The 16,835-nt window shown below is 44.4% G+C and overlaps 1 protein-coding gene across 1 annotated transcript; it reads right to left on the minus strand.

Moving 5' to 3' along the window:
- Nucleotides 1-2,929: 2,929 nt before the first annotated feature.
- On the minus strand, nucleotides 2,930-11,795 carry MBOAT4 (membrane bound O-acyltransferase domain containing 4). Its single transcript, XM_065946662.1, has 3 exons — nucleotides 11,677-11,795; nucleotides 7,685-7,909; nucleotides 2,930-3,893 (listed from the first exon to the last, which is right to left on the minus strand). Exons 1-3 carry the CDS (start codon nucleotides 11,793-11,795, stop codon nucleotides 2,930-2,932), a joined length of 1,308 nt encoding a protein of 435 aa, XP_065802734.1.
- Between the last annotated feature and the right edge of the window lie 5,040 nt (nucleotides 11,796-16,835).

Below are 16,835 nucleotides of genomic sequence, written 5' to 3' on the forward strand. Positions count from 1 at the left end.
GAAAGTATAGACCTGCGCTGGCCAAGGCCACAGCACATCATCCCATCTGTTTAAGGCACTTAACGCTTGTTGCACTAAGTCCTGTGTGCTGAGGTCAGGGGCTGCTCGTTTGCCTTAATGACAGCAAGTGATATTGACATAACTTTCTAGGTGATCTATGTGTCTATATATATTATAACTTCTTAGCATTACCTTTGTTAAATTGTAGACATTAAAAGCTTTTTGCAATTTTATATTTTGAGGATGGAAATGTTCTGTTTTGGAAGCTTAGATACCTGTAACAATTCTTTCTTTGGTGGGACAAACGTCATCCCGGGGTAAGCAGATGATTTTAAGCAACACACAAACATTTCTCACTCAAGCAAGGATGTGTTTCTTTTAGTGAGCTCGAGAGGAGAATAAAATTAGTACACCAAAGCCAATTTTTGCCAATGCCACCACTCGGAAACAAAGTTTTTAAAAGTAAGGTAAGTTAAAGTTGATTTGAAGAAAAAAATAAATTAGATAATAATCCAAGTGGCCCACAGATGTGGTAGTGCCAGAAAAATGCTAGTTAAAATGACATTGCTTCACTGGAACTTGGAGGTCCTGACCTCTTTCTCTCAGTATATTTTAAATCCTAACAGAGGAAGAAACAGAGGAAGTTATATGCCAAGAAAAAGGAACAGACCCTCAAAGTTGTACTAAAACAGTGTTTACTTCTTGTTATCGGTCTCTTCATGGGATATGTTTCATGAATCAGTTTTGTATTTAAATAATTTAAAGCATTTAATTATATAAGTGATTATCTAGTCTGCTGGATTTTCAGTTTATTAACATATCTCTCTGAGATAATATCAGCCTTGTCATTTTTAGACCAAATTTTTCAAATTCTTGGTGGTTTTGGTTTTTGGGGCTGTGCCGCACGTGTGATCTTAGTTCCCTGATCTAGGATCAGACCCATGCCCCTGCATTAGAAGTTCAGAGTCTTAACCACTGGACCACCCGGGAAGTTTCAAGTTACTTGTGATCCTATGACTGACTGGGATCTGTGGCTGCCCTGCCCAGCACCCCAAGAGAACCTTGTACCATAAATCACTAGCCAGGAAAAGATAAAAATTCCAAGGATGATTTCCACTGTATATGTATTGCTTTGCACTACTGTAAAGTTGAAAATCATAAGCTGAACCATCGTAAGTTCGAGACCATCTGTAGATGCCATTTTCCATTTTGTTCACAGTACCTTATATTTTTTAAAATTTAGGTTAAATTGGAAAATAATTACTTTACAATGTTGTATTAGTTTCTGCTGCACAATGAAGTGAATCAGCTATATGTATACGTATAGCGGTATAACCTCAGATATGCGGATGACTCCACCCTTATGGCAGAAAGTGAAGAAGAACTAAAGAGCCTCCTGATGAAAGTGAAAGACATGGAACCATAGACTGGTTCCAAATTGAGGAAGGAGTATGTGAAGGCTGTATGTTGTCACCTTGCTTATTTAACTTATATGCAAAGTACATCAGGCAAACTGCTGGACTTGATAAAGCACAAGCTGAAATCAAGATTGCAGGGAGAAATATAAATAACCTCAGATATGCAGATGACACCACCCTTATGGCAGAAAGCGTAAAGGAACTAAAGAGCCTCTTGATGAAAGTGAAAGAGAAGAGTGAAAAAGCTGACTTAAAATTCAACATTCAAAAAACGAAGATCAGGCATCCGGTCCCATCACTTCATGGCAAATAAATAGGGAAACAATGGAAACAGTGAGAAACTTTATTTTCTTGGACTCCAAAATCACTGCAGATGGTGACTGCAGCAATGAAATTAAAAGACACTTGCTAAAAGCTATGACCAACCTAGACAGCATATTTAAAAGCAAAGATATTACTTTGCCGACAAAGGTCCATCTAGTCAAACTATGGTTTTTCCAGTAATCATATATGGATGTGAGAGTTGGGCTATAAAGAAAACTGAGTGTCAAAGAATTGATGCCTTCTAATTGTGTTGCTGGAGAAGACTCTTGAGAGTCCTTTGGACAGCAAGGAGATCAAACCAGTCCATCCTAAAGGAAATCAATCCGGTATATTCATTGGAAGGACTGATGCTGAAGCTGAAGCTCCAATACTTTGGCTCCCTGATGCAAAGAGCTGACTCATTGGGAAAGACGGAATGCTGGGAAAGATAGAAGGCGGGAGAAGAAGGTGACGACAGAAGATGAGATGGTTGGATGGCATCACTGACTCAATGGACATGAGTTTGAGCAAGCTCTGGGAGTTTGTGATGGACAGGGAAACCTGGCATGTTGCAGTCCATGCGGTGGCAAAGGTCAGACACGACTAAGCGACTGAACTGAACTGAACTGAACTGCTTCCTCTTGAACCTCCCTTCCACCCCACCCCCACCCCTCAGGTTGTTACAGAACACTGGATTGAGCTCCCTGTGTTATACAACAACTTCCCACACTGTCTAGTTTACATATGGTAATGTATATGTTTCAATGCCACTCTCTCGATCCATCCCACCCATTCCTTCCCTCTCTGTGCCCACAAGTCCATTCTCTATGTCTGTGTCCCTATTCCTGCCACGCAGTAGGTTCATCAGTACCATTTTTCTAGATTCCATATATAAACATTAAAGTACCTTATATTTTTATGTATCATATTAAATCCAAACTTTGTTTCCGCACATAAACTGTAACCCCTAAGAGAAGAAACCATGTCTTTTTCCTTTCTGGATCCTCAGTATCAGCATCAATAATAGATCATTAAAGTAGATACACAGATTTCCATGTCAAGACATCAAGTATATACATCCATTACTTTTTTTTTTTTAAAGACAACTCTTATCATGGAAAAGTGCAAATAGATGCACCATCAAAGTGCCATCTGGTACTTTCTAACGTCTGTTTCCTGGGCGTATGAGAGGAAGGATGGGAAAGATGTCAGTTACATTTATGCCTTCTCTTTGCTAACAGGAGAAGCAAAATACAGTACACGGTGGGAAAGACGCTGCTGTAAGAATTCCACAGCAGCCAGAGAGAGGAGAGGCTCCGGGCCTCCACCGCCAGCATTATGTAGGCGATGATGAGCTGGGTGTGGGCCCAGGCCAGGGCCCTGTAGAGCAGCCGCAGGGGCCAGGAGCTGATGAACACGCTGGCGAAGGCGTGAATCAGGTAGTCGGCTTCCACCATGACAGCCCAGCAGAGGAAACCGAACACCTGTCCCGGGTGGAGGCCGTGCCACCAGGCCGAGAAGACGAACGTCTGCAGCAAGGGCCAGGTCCGGCGCTGCTGGAAAACCAGGCGTCGGAGCCACCGAGCGGTGCTCTGGTTCCACTTCCTGGCGAACAGGGCTATCCTGTGGGTCGTTTCCAGCGTCCAGATGTCCGCGTCGGGGAGGAGTCCCTCCTCACCCGGGCTGCGACCTAACTCAGATCCAAAGCCGGCCGCGCGGAGGAGGCAGTCATCCAGGAGCCAGTGGGAGTAGTAGGTGAGTTTGAAGAGCCCGGCCGTGGACCACAGGACGAAGACGCACTGCAGCTGCCCGCAGCCGCCGAGTCCAGCCCCCGCGCCCACCACCCGCGTGACGACCACCCTCAGACTCTCCAGTCCCAGGATCTGCAGCGCCCTCCAGGTCAGAACCCAGCAAGAGTGCCTGGACCACAAACTCCTGGGCCCCTCAACTCGAGCCTGAAACCTCTGGAAGGAACACAGCGGGCCTCCTAGGAGGGCAGGGAAGAAGAGCAAGTAGCTGAGATAGGGAAGAGCCGCCCGCAGACGCTCAGACGAAGAATCCTTGTTCCCCGCGCGTCCTGATGATGCTACCACCTTCCCCTCACGAATGTCCAGAGACAGGGATGTGACCCTCTGGGTCAAGAGCATGAGGGAAGAGAGAGTGATGCAGAACCTGAAAGAGATCATTTTTTTTTTTTTAAGTAAAACATTCCATAGTTTATTTTAGATCCCCAGGGAAATGTGTGGCTCTAGACAATTGAGACCAATCTGAGATGCTCCTGGCTATCCAGAGGTTAAGACTCCACCTTCCAATGCAGGGGGCATGGGTTCAATCCCTCTTCAGGGAACTAAGATCCCACATGCCATGGGGGGAGGGGTGACCAAACATTTTTTTTTTTAATTTTTAAAAAGCACGTAAGACCAATCTAATAGTCTGCAGTGCTGCCCCTAAAGAAAGCTCTTGGCTTAATTCAGAGCCACAGGATCCTCTGAGCAGGATGGAAAGGTAAATGGAGAGATGAATCCTTAGAGAGGCAAATAAAAGAAAAACAAGGAATATTGTGGGGGAAATATTGAATATATTATCTCTAAGAGTGGCTTATGAAGATTAGGATCAGGGAGAAATTTGCTGCAGAAGAAACAGAACCTTAGGAATGAAGAGACTCTCGGAAGCTGAAGATCTGGACTGTAAGATTCTGCAGGCTTTTGTTATGCAGAGTGAAGTGAGTCAGAAAGAGTAAAATAAATGTGATATATTGATACATGTAAATGGAATATAGAAAAATGGTACCGATGAACCTATTTGCAGGGCAGGAACAGAGACACAGATGTAGAGGATGGTCTGTGGACGCAGTGGGGGAAGGAGAAGGTGGGATCAATTGAGAGAACAGCATTGACATATATACACTACCATGTGTGAAATGAATCACTAGTCGGAAGCTCTATATAACACAGGGAACTCAGCCTGGTGCTCTGTGACGACCTAGAGGAGTAGGTTAGGGGGGTGTGGGTGGGAGGGAGTCTCAAGAGGTAGGATGTATATGGAGAATCCCATGGACAGAGGAGCCTCATGGGCTGCAGTCCATGGGGTTGCAAAGAGTCAGACACAGCTGAACAACTAATACTTTTCACTTTTCATATATATAGTTTTGACTGGTTTGAGTTGTTGTATGGCAGAAATCAATACAACATTGTAAAGCAGTTATCCTCCAATTAAAAAATTTTTTTAAATGAAAGATTCTGCAGGCTTTGGGATCTGAGCTGAGGAACAGTGAGTCATGCTAGAGGTTCAGGGTGTGTGCTAAGTCATTAGCAATTCGAGGCGTGTTCCTAACCAGCCGCCTGAGCTATTGCTGCTTCACCCTCACAGTAGAGAAGATCCTGCTGGCAAGATTATCGTGGAGAAAATTAATGACAATTACAGTGTCACACTCAACAATCAGGATTGCTGTCCTGTAGGGGAGAAAATGGTTCTGTTTCCCAACCAATGCTGTTTCTGTGTCTGAGAACTGAAGGACAGCTGACCTCCTTACTTGACTTATCAAACAGTAAGCAAACCGGCCACTGAATGTCACTAACCCCTGTTCAGTCACCTTCTGTTAAGAGCTGAATGTGTCCCCCCCACCCCCAATTTGTACGTTGAAGTCTTAATCTCCAGCACCTCAGAATGTGTTTTTTTTTTCCAATTTGTTTATTCGTTTCGGCTTTGGTATAGTTTTGGCTGCACTGCGTGGCACGTGGGATATTAGTTCCCCAACCAGGGGTGGAACCCGTGTCCCCTGCATTGGGAGCACAGAGTCTTAACCACTGGACCACCAGGGAAGTCCCTAGGATGTGTGTATTTGGAGCTAGGGTCTTCAAGGAGGTAATTAAGGTAAGATGAGGTCGTGAGGGTGGGCCCAAGTCCAAGGTGACTGGTCTCCTTAGAAAAAGAGATCAGGACACAGACACGCTGCGAGGGAAGACCATGGGAAAGCCCAGGGAGAAGCTCTACCAGCCAAGGAGAGAGGCCTCAGGAGAAGCCGAACCTGCCAACACCTTGACCTTGGACTTCAGCCTCCAGAGGAAATTAACGTCTGTGTTGAAGTCACCTGTCCGCAGCCCTCTGTGTGAGGGCCAGAGCAAACGAACGCATCTTCCCATCCAGCCAGATCCTGGCCCGGCCTCCTTCCCATCCAGCCAAATCCTGTTCCACTTGCTCCTCCAGCCCCCCAGGTCCGGGCTTCCTCCTGAAGCCCTAAGTCACCACATCCCAGTCAGGACTCCCCACCCCCTACCCGCCCGCCATCGGGCCTTCTCCTCAGAGAAGCAAGCCATGGAGCCTTTGGTGAAACTAGAATAAAGAAAAGGATCCTGGGTGCAGAGGGAGGGCAAAGTGCAGGAACCAACGGCAGCTAGAATCAGAGACGTGACCCTCCCCTCAATCGGTCACCACTCCAGTTCACCCCGAGACCGTGGAGCCAGGAGCAACAGCCCTCAGGATGGCAGAGGCGCCTGCTTCCCTCTAATCCTGCTGACCTCATTGGATCAGGAAAACACGCCCCTAGACTTCACTTGGCACCTGATTTTCTTTCCTGGATTGGGTGACTTCTCTTCTTCTAGGGGATGGAAGAGTCGTGTCTCAGTGAAAGTAAAACTCTTGCGGAGCAGGTGTGTGAAAATGCAGCAGAGGCTGACAGTCAGTTTGGACCTGCCCTGTCTTACCGAAAAAGAGCAGGGAGGCTGCCAGCCGTGTGTCTAAACCACCTACACTGAGGTGTGTGTCCTCTGCTTAGTCACCTGCAGGCCGGAGGACTGGGACTCCTGGTTCACCCTCTTTCTCGGGCACAATGATATTTACAGCTGGTGCCAGGCACTGTGCTGCATAGGAAGCACGTGGTAGTTACTAGGATGTTAGTCATACATTTACACTTACAGTAAGTCAGCGACATACGAACAAGTTCTGTTCAGAGAGAGCATTTGTGAGTCCAATTTGTTCGTTAAGTTCAACAGAGTTAGCCTAGGTACTCAACTAACAGAATCAGCTATATAGTACTGTACTAGAAAGGTGGTGGTTTAGTCGCTAAGCCGTGTCTGACTCTTTTGATCCCAGGCTACAGTCCATGGGATTGTCTAGGCAAGAATACTGGAGTGGGTTGCCATTTCCTTCTCCCGGGGATCTTCCTGACCCAGGAATCAAACCCGGGTCTCCTGCATTGCAGGCATATTCTTTTACCAACTGAGCTACGAGGGATGCCTCATACTAGAATAAGTTTATACAGTAAATCCCCTGCATATGAACGTTTAAGTTGTGAACTTTCAAAGATGCGGACACACATTCCATTAATATCAGGTGTGAGTGAAATTGTGGCTTGCCCTCCGTCTCCTGTTGCCGACGATCCTTCAGCTCTGCCATCTCCACCTCCTCTCCCTCCTCCTGGCAGTAACTCCACTTGCCTGTTTGCTCAGTGTCAGGCCCTGTGTGCCAGCTGTCAGACTATACTTTTCAAGGTACTGTACCGTAATATTAAAAATGTTTATTTTTTTGTATATTTTGGTTTTTATGTATTGTTTGCATGAGAAGTATTCTAAACCTATTACAGTATATATAGCTGATTGTATTAGTTGGGTACCTAGTCTAACTTGGTTGGACTTATGAACAAATTGGACTTACAAACACGCTCTTGGAGTAGAACTCATTCATGGGTGGCGGACTTACTGTATATTCATTACCTCTAACCTAAGAAGCTTGCAAGATAGGTGTTGTTATCTCCCAACACACACACACACACACACACACACACACACATCCTTTATTTCAGAAAAAGACACGAAGGCTGAGAGAGGTTGACTGATTCACTCGAGATCACACTGCTGAGATGTGGAAGAATTCAGATTTAAACTCAACGCCCAGGTCCTCTCCACCATCTGGGTGGAAGCAAACCCTGGCGGACTCGGTACCAGTGCAGGAACAGGCTGCTTTACCTTGTAGAAGGAGCTTCTTGCAGATAATACTCCGTATAGTGCAGACCCAGGTGGCACAGCGTCTGCCAGGTCATCTGAAAGAGGAAAGTCGGCCTGTGGACGTCCCGGGGGCCAAGCGAGTGGATGAGGACCACCACGCACAGGGCGGGGATGAAGACCAGCGCAGCGAAGGCGCCCATAGCAGCCACAGCCAGGGCGCCGCCTCCCACCAGGAGAAACAGGTACCTGGAACACAGAGGACAGCCTGGCTTTGAGACAGCCTTCAAGCAGTGTGCAGAGGAGTCAGTCCCCATGGCAACCCCCTGGGAAGCCCCATGGAGGTGGACCCCACTTCCCCCTAAAGAAGTCACAGTGGTGTAGGAGAGAAACACGGGAGACAGAGGCAGAGTGGATTTGTGAATTACTTCCTCGGGAGGCAAATCGTGATTCCTGCCTGGTCTCCCCTGTTTGATGTCCACCATAGCAGTGAGGATACTGTCCCCAACAGTCCTGTGGGGACAGGTCTGCAGTGTTTCCCGGTAGGGCCACACGCAGCCCTGTGCCTGCTGCCTGACCATAAAGCTCTGGGAATCCAGGCGTGAGGAGCTAGGAGGGCTCCAGATGTCATCTCAGCCAGATGGGTCTCTTCCCTTTGACATAGTCACACCGCCCTGGCCTTCAGAGGGAAGGTTGAGGGGAGGGGTAGGCTCAATGTCTCCCTTTTAAAATTTATTATATTATTTTGCCACATGACATGTGGGATCTTAGCTCAACCAGGGATTGAACCCATTCACCCTGTATTGGGAGCATTAATCACTGGACTGCCAGGGAAGTCAATTGCCTCTCTCTAATAAATGTTTGAAAATTCAATGACAAAGTCTTTGTGTATCATTTAGGAATTTTTGTCATCTGTATACATAGTTTAGCCTACTCTCCAAATTCATATGAATAAAATCATATAGTATATCCTTATTCGAGTAAAGCTGCCACCATCAGTATAATATTTTGTTAAGTTTTATTTTTTAATTTCTTGAAGTATAGTTGACTTTCAGTGTTTCAGGTGTATAGCAAAGTGATTCAGTTTGCACATACATATATCCTTTTTCAGATTTTTTTTCATTATAGGTTGTTACAAGATATTGAATACAGTTCCCTGTGCTATAGAGTAGGTCCTTGTTGTGTATCTGTTTTGTATATAGTAGTGTGTATATGTCACTTCCAAACTTCTAATTCATCTCTCCTCGCCTGCCCCCAGCTATCCTTTGTCTTCTGTGACTGTGAGTTTTTCTGTTTTGTAAATAACTTCCTTTGTGTCATTCTTTTAGATTCCACGGGTAGGTGATATCATGTGATTTTTGCCATTATGTCTACCCTTAATCCACCCTGCTGCACTTCAAGGTCTCATGACTTAGCACTTTTTATAAGGTTGTAAATACCCACATCAACATCGATGGTTTGGGAGCTTGCCTCCCTCGGAAGCCAGTGGATGACTCAAGGACCGGCAGAGGCCCTGGAGATTCCACATTAATGAAAACTCAGCTCTTCTTTCCACAGTATATGAAAGTTTGTTTGGTTTTTCCTTTTCATTGGTGCCAAGTTAATAAATCTGAACAAAAAGTTCAGAAGAAACCATCTGAAACAGGGACCGAGTAGTCAGGAACAGGAAAAATGAATGACTATGCCCCAGGGTGTGGATCGAGGCTCCTCCTCTCACGTGCTCGTGACAGACGTGCGTTTGCGGAGATGTCTTCCTTTCTTGAGGGAGATGTAGGCTCCTCAGTGTGAGAGGCTCCATTCCATAGGCCCTGGCCCTTCCTGAACTGTGTGCTGAGCCTGTGTGGGGGGTGCCTCCTCCCCCAGCCTGCCCCTTTGAACACTGTGGTTCAAGCCTTCGCCACTTTGCCATCGAAAAATAAGGGAAAACACTCATTCCTTACACAGCACAAGTGAAACCTGAAGCAGTTGCCCTGGGGATTTGTAAGCACTGTTAAGTCAGAAAAAGAAAAACAGATGCTGTTTATTAACACGTGCACACGGAGTCTAGAAAAACGATGAACTCATTTGCAGGGTAGGAATAGAGACTCAGGCATAGAGAACGGACTTGCAGACACAGAGCCCGGTGGGGAGGGTGGGGTGAACTGAGAGAGCAGCCCTGACACGTTTACACCACCATGTGTAAAATGGGCAGGTAGTGGAAATCTGCTGAATAGCACAGGGAGTTCACCTCAATGCTCTGTGATGACCTGGAGGGGATGGGACGGTGGGGCTTGGGGAAGGGAGGGAGGTCCAGAAGGAAGGGGATATATGTATACCTACAGTTGATTCATGCTGTGGTACAGCAGAAATAAAGACAGCACTGTAAAGCAGTTACACTCCAATTAAAAAATAATTTAAAAAAAGAAAACAATTGTCTACACGTGTACAATGCAAGATGCAGGACTTTTTTGAGTGCTTATTTTATTCTGGGCATTGGGCCAATAATCCCTTTATAAGAAATATCTTTATTTAATCCTTAAAATAATCCCATGAGGATTATTATTATTATTATTGTTATTTCCATTTTGCAGATAAAGGCCAAGTCTATTCACATGTACAAGGACACTCAGGAAGAGAGGGCCCATGACTCATCAAGCTGACTCCAAAGCCACAAATCTTAACCTGTGGGAATTAACCCTTATTTTTGCATTCATGTTGCTTTATTGTTTGTGTTTCTTCCTCAATAGGAAACTTTTTTTTTACAACTGATTCCTTCATCTCTGAAATAAAGGTAAAGAGCCACCAACTAGCTGTGTACATGTAATAGTCTACCATAGTTTAATCAAACTCAGCCATCCTGATCGTTAGATATAGCCAGATTGTACATAAGAACTCCCAAGATCCACATTTCAGAAATAATTATTAGGAGGTAGAATTTTGGCAATGGACTTTAACTTTGCAAAAGGATATACCATAAAACTTTTTTTTCATCAAACTTTTTTATAAAATAGAGACTGTCTCTAATGTATCAAGTTGATTGGTTATAAAACATCATTTTAATCATTATCAAATCTCTGATGTGAAGTGAAAGTGACTCAGTCATGTCTGACTCTGCGACCCCATGGACTATACAGTCCATGGAATTCTCCAGGCCAGAGTACTGGAGTCGGTAGCCTTTCCCTTCTCCAGGGGATCTTCCCAACCCAGGGATCAAACACAGGTCTCCCTCGTTGCAGTCAGATTCTTAACCAGCTGAGCCATGAGATAAGCCTAAGAACAGTGGAGTGGGTAGCCTAAGCCTATCCCTTTTCCAGTGGATCTTCCCGACCCATGAATTGAACTAGGGTCTGTTGCTTTACAAGTAGATTGTTTACCAACTGAGCTATCAGAGAAGACCACCAAATCTCTAGTGACAATAATCACTAGATCCCAGGTTGAGATAAAACTAATCTAAGAAAATTGGTTTTGACTTACTTCATTTCTCTGGGAAATCATACAAAGGCACTTAAAAAATCATATTTAATAAAATTTAATTTTATTGAAATGATAGAATTCCATGAAACTAAGACTGTTCAAGAACATCTGCAGTGCATGGTTGATTTATGCTGCTGCTGCTGCTGCTAAGTCGATTCAGTCGTGTCGACTCTGTGCGACCCCATGGACTGCAGTCTACTAAGCTCCTCCATCCATGGGATTTTTCCAGGCAAGAGTACTGGAGTGGGTTGCCATTGCCTTCTCCAATGGTTGATTTATAGATGCATCCATTTGGGGAAGTCTATATCACCCCAACATTCATCTCTCCCTGGTTTATTTCCACCCTTTTCCCTTTTAATGCGAACTTATCAAACTTAGCTGAGTCAGTGCAGACATGATGTCAATTTCCAATTCTGATTCACTCTATTAGACATATGCATAATCAAGCAATCAATAATCAGTGACAGTGATGATAACTTTAAAACGACCAGTGTAATTAATATTTAATATTCACATGTGCACTCCAACCTAGACATAAGAGCAAAATTAGCCATCAAACCTACCTGGCCTGAGTGGAAAATGAATCCATAATGCAGAGATAATTAAACAGAAGTGCAAAAGGAAAAGCAGCTCCTTGATAAAGTGATACAGGATCACGGAAGAACAGCTGGAGCCAATCCATCATGAACTGGAACAAAAGATGCTGTCCTTCCTAGAGTCCTTAACTGATGCTTTCCTGAAAGAGAAGTCTCAACCAGGTTCTCTTTGATCTTTTTATATGGTTTAGGAAGGGTGAGCAAAAGGCAAACAAAAGCACTGGAGATAAGCAGTATAAAAAGGTGGCTTTCTGATAAAGGGGACTCACTATAGAAACCAAAACGCATTTGGTGTTATATTACTTAACAAGGACATGTACAAAAGCATTGCTTTTAGAAGTTCTGGTTTTGTTTATATACTGCAGTATTTGCCTTTCCAGTCATCTGACTGTCATATTCTTTTCACTAAGTAAATGAAAAATCTCGTTTTCCCATTGAGGACAGTTAACTCACTGGATTAGGAAGGGAGAACAAGAACATGAGCTGTGAGAAAGGGAGGCAGGTTCTCAAAGACTAGGAAGACTCTCCCAACCATTTCCTCCCTGGGCTCCTTATACTATTTCCTTATGCTCTATCCTTTTTTATAGTACTGGTCACCACCCCTGTATATCTATTTCTGGATTAGTTTATTGCCCGTCTCCCTGCGAGCTCTACAGGGGAGGAAATCTGTTTTGTTTATTGCTGTTTTCCCTGTACATAGAACAGTGCTGGATGTGTATGATGTGCTCAATAAGTGCTTGTTAAAATTCCAAAGGTTTTAAGGAAGAAAAAATGTGGAGAGGAATATTTAAAGAGAAGCTTTTCTCTAGGGTGTGGACAAGCAATCCAAGAGACACTGCCTAGAAGCAAGACAAGAACAAGAAGCCTTGTGGCGAATTGAGGGCCAGAGCATTACCTGAGCATTATCTCCTGAGCCCAGAGCATTACCACGCTGTCCCTGACCAGCCATTTTTCATCTCCGAAGGTACATGCAAGAGCAAGCAGCCTCAGATAAGAGACAGAGAAGTATAACCTGATATAACATCATCTTAAGGAGAAAAAAAATCTTAAAGGCAAGGACCACCTGTTAGTGAGCTACAGCTCTTCACAGAAGAGAAAGCATGAAAGGAAGCCTCCTGTTAGCTGGGGAACTCCGAGCAGATCACTTGATCTCTCTGAAACTGAAAGCCTTCATCTTAAAATTAGATACAATAATGCCAGTTATTCAGCAAAATTGTTCTGTTGTCTTCAAGAGAATTGTTATGAAGATTAGATACCGCATAGAAAAGCATGGAGGATAAACTAGTTGGTTGGATGTAGTTGAAGGTAAACCAACTGATTAATAAAAATGAGCCCCATTAGGCTGCCAATTTATGACAGACCTGTGCCAAGTGCTGGGGATAGAAGGATGAATACGATATGGCTCCTGCCCTCCAGTAGCTCTGAATTGACTAGGAAGAAGGAAAGGGCAACAAATACTTTCATTAAAGAACTGGCATACTGCAGTGAATAAATAAAGAAGCAGTCATCTACAGAGATAAGGAATTTTTCAAATGCAAGGGAAGTAGAGAAGGGGAATGCTTAAATTGGCTAGGGAAGGATGTTCCCAAACAGATGGATAGTTTTTTCCAGGCCACAGATGGCACAAAACCCTAGACAAACACTAGAGCAATTAATGGGAGAAAAGGGCTCCCTAAGCAATGAATAAGCTCACATCACATTAAACATATTAAAATGCAACCACAACCCCCATTGAATATAGCTGCTAGGTTCAGAAGAATCAAGCTGCACTTATTTGAATAGGGAAAAGTTATGCTTTTTGTCATTCAATTAAATATTTATTAATACCTACTTGAACTTTTCTTCTTGAATTTTGGAATCAGCACATTTTTACTTTCAGGTCTCAAACAATTTATAGATTTCTCAAAAAGCTTATAGGCCCTAGACATTGTACCTAATGTTGATAAAACGGTCCTTCTTCTAAGCATGCTCTTGCAATTAATTTTGCATCAATTCAGGCTTCGCTGCCCAGCTCTTTGGTCAAACACCAGTTTAAATATTGCAGCGAAGGTATTTTTAAGGTGATATTAACATTTAAATCAATAGACTTTGAGTACAACAAATCACCATCCACAATGTGGGTGGGCCTCATCCAATCAGTTGACGGTCTAAAGAGCAGAGACTGAGGTTCTCCCCCCAAGAAAGAAATCCTGCCTCAAAGAAACCCTGCTTGAATTTCCCACATTTAGGTTTTGGGTATGAGATTGCAATACCAACTTTTCCCTGAGTTTCCAGCCTGGGGGTCTACTTCTACATGATCAAGTAAGCCAATACCTTAAAATTAATGTGTGTGTATATGTATATTACCGTCCACCACTTCTGTTTCTCTGGAGAACCCTGGCTGTTACTCTTGCCATGGAAGTCTTTTAAATTAATTTAGACATTGCTTAAAAGTGAATCGGTGTTTACCTGCTTGGAGACAAGAGGATGTTCTAAATTCATCCATATATTTATTCAAGCTTTTTTTTTTTTTAAAGTATCAACTATGTGTCAGGTATTGTGGCCAGTATTGAGCAAAGAGTAGGGCCAAAGTGGGAATTCCCTGGTGGTCCAAGGGTTAGGATTCTGCACTTCAACTCCAGGGGGCATGGGTTCAATCCCTGGTCAGGGAACTAAGGTCCCACATCAGTTAAAAGGCCTTAGGGGCAGAGCTGGAGCTTCCCTGAAGAAATTCTGCCCGTAGACAGTGGCTGCGATCCATGTGTGAGTGTTGCAATGTGCCCTGTAGGTTTCTTACCTGCCTAACCAGCCCCCACGATCACATTAACCACTTCCTGCAATAAGCCTCTTCTTATATTATCTCCTAATGCTTTTGTTTCTGTGGTTAAACCCTGACTGATACACTGAACATGAGACTTAAAACAGTCAGAAGAGGGGTGGGAATAGAGGGCGGGTGGAAGCGGTTTGGGTCTGAATTCAACCTGGCTTCTTGGAGAATCAAAGTGTGATTATGTTACTGAAAGTTGGGGTCCGGGTCCTCGCCACTCAAAAGCCAGTAAACAGACCAGGCTGGTGGAAAGAAAAGTTTGCTGGATGCTGGCAGGGGGGGTGGGGGAGGACAGATGTCTGTCCAAAGGTGGACTCCCCCCTCCACTGACAACCAGGGGGGCAAGAATGTGTATAGACTGAGGGAGGGGGCTACATGCAGAAACAGCACAGTCCACTCTGACGATCATCTTCAAGTTGGTCACTGGTGGTCTGACCAGCTTCATCTTGATTGTTTTAAATACAGTTAATCTTCAGTAGCAATAACCTCAGATATGCAGGTGACACCACCCTTATGGCAGAAAGTGAAGAGGAACTGAAGAACCTCTTGATGAAAGTGAAAGAGGAGAGTGAAAAAGTTGGCTTAATGCTCAACATTCAGAAAACTAAGATCATGGCATCCGGTCCCATCACTTCATGGCAAATAGATGGGGAAACAGTGGAAACAGTGGCTGACTATATTTTTCTGGGCTCCAAAATCACTGCAGATGGTGATTGCAGTCATGAAATTAAAAGATGCTTATTCCTTGAAAGAAAAGTTATGACCAACCTAGGCAGCATATTAAAAAGCAGAAACATTACTTTGCCAACAAAGGTCTGTCTAGTCAAGACTATGGTTTTTCCAGTGGTCATGTATGGATGTGAGAGTTGGACTATAAGGAAAGCTGAGTGCCGAAGAATTGATGCTTTTGAAATGTAGTGTTGGAGAAGATTCTTGAGAGACCCTTGGACTGCAAGAAGATCCAACCAGTCCATCCCAAAGGAGATCAGTCCTGCGTGTACATTGGAAGGACTGATGTTGAAGCTGAAACTCCAATACTTTGGCCACCTGATGCGAAGAGCTGACTCATTTGAAAAGACCCTGATGCTGGGAAAGATTGAGGGCAGGAGAAGGGGACAACAGAGGATGAGACGGTTGGATGGCATCACCGACTCAATGGACATGGGTTTGGGTGGACTCCGGGAGTTGGTGATGGACGGGGAGGCCTGGCATGCTGCGGTACATGGGGTCGCAAAGAGTCAGACATGACTGAGCGACTGAACTGAACTGAACTGAATCTTCAGTTCCAGGGTCAGCTTGTTTCCATTTCTTTGAGGCCAATTCTTTAAACTGTGGCAGCTTATGTCACAGCTACAGTCTGGTCATCATGTAGTTAGCATCTTCCACCTGGTGGGGGTTTCAGTGTCTATAAGACAGCTCACAGCATATGGCTCAGAATATCATCCACAGCCCTTGCTGCTGCTGCTAAGTCACTTCAGTCGTGTCCGACTCTGTGTGACCCCATCCTTGGGATTCTCCAGGCAAGAACACTGGAGTGGGTTGCCATTTCCTTCTCCAATGCATAAAAGTGAAAAGTGAAAGTGAAGTTGCTCAGTCATGTCCGACTCTTCACGACCCCATGGACTGGAGCCTACCAGGCTCCTCCGTCCATGGGATTTTCCAGGCAAGAGTACTGGAGTGGGTTGCCATTGCCTTCTCCCCATAGCCCTTGAGAAGGAACTAAATATCCCTGACTATGCTTAATGAGTACATCATTAGCATTTGGTCTCCTTTGACTGCTATCCTTTGTTTCCACATTTTCTCATTTCTCTGATTAAACTAATAAGTTTTGGCTGAGATTTCAACAGACAAAAGGCAGGCAGAGGACATGGGGGAAGGCTCATAGGGTCCTGCTCTGTTTCAAAGAAGAGGAAGAGGAACATGAAATTAAAGAAGAGAGAAGTGGGCAGGGGCTGGATCAAGCCCAGAGATAGGTAAGGGAAATGAGTTTGGATTTTAAAAGGAATAAGAAGTAAAAAAAATAATTGAATTTGGTTTTTAAAGGGATGATTTTTAACTACAGAAGAATAGCCTAGATGGAAATGTGATTTTAGAGGTCAAGGGTAGAAGGCGAAGACTACAGAGGGAGATTTAGAGATAGTAAATGATGCAAACTGTAAGAAAGAGAGGTAGGACCAGCAGAGGTGAAAGTCGCTCAGTCGTGTCCTACTCTTTGTGACCCCACGGACTACACAGTCCATCGAATTCTCCAGGCCAGAATATTGGAGTGGCTAGCCTTTCCCTTCTCTAGGGGATCTTCCCAAACCAGGGATCGAACCCA

The sequence above is a fragment of the Muntiacus reevesi genome, chromosome 10, assembly GCF_963930625.1.
Source record: "Muntiacus reevesi chromosome 10, mMunRee1.1, whole genome shotgun sequence".
Taxonomy (NCBI): domain Eukaryota; kingdom Metazoa; phylum Chordata; class Mammalia; order Artiodactyla; family Cervidae; genus Muntiacus; species Muntiacus reevesi.

What these genes read in the sequence shown, in the direction of transcription:
- MBOAT4 (XM_065946662.1), bottom strand. Translation starts at nt 11,795, where the DNA reads ATGGATTGGCTCCAGCTGTTCTTCCGTGATCCTGTATCACTTTATCAA. An exon ending in TCATTTTCCACTCAGGCCAG is followed by an intron (nt 7,910 to 11,676) that starts GTAGGTTTGATG and finishes TCTGTGTTCCAG; the next exon opens with GTACCTGTTTCTCCTGGTGG. An exon ending in CAAGAAGCTCCTTCTACAAG is followed by an intron (nt 3,894 to 7,684) that starts GTAAAGCAGCCT and finishes GATCTCTTTCAG; the next exon opens with GTTCTGCATCACTCTCTCTT.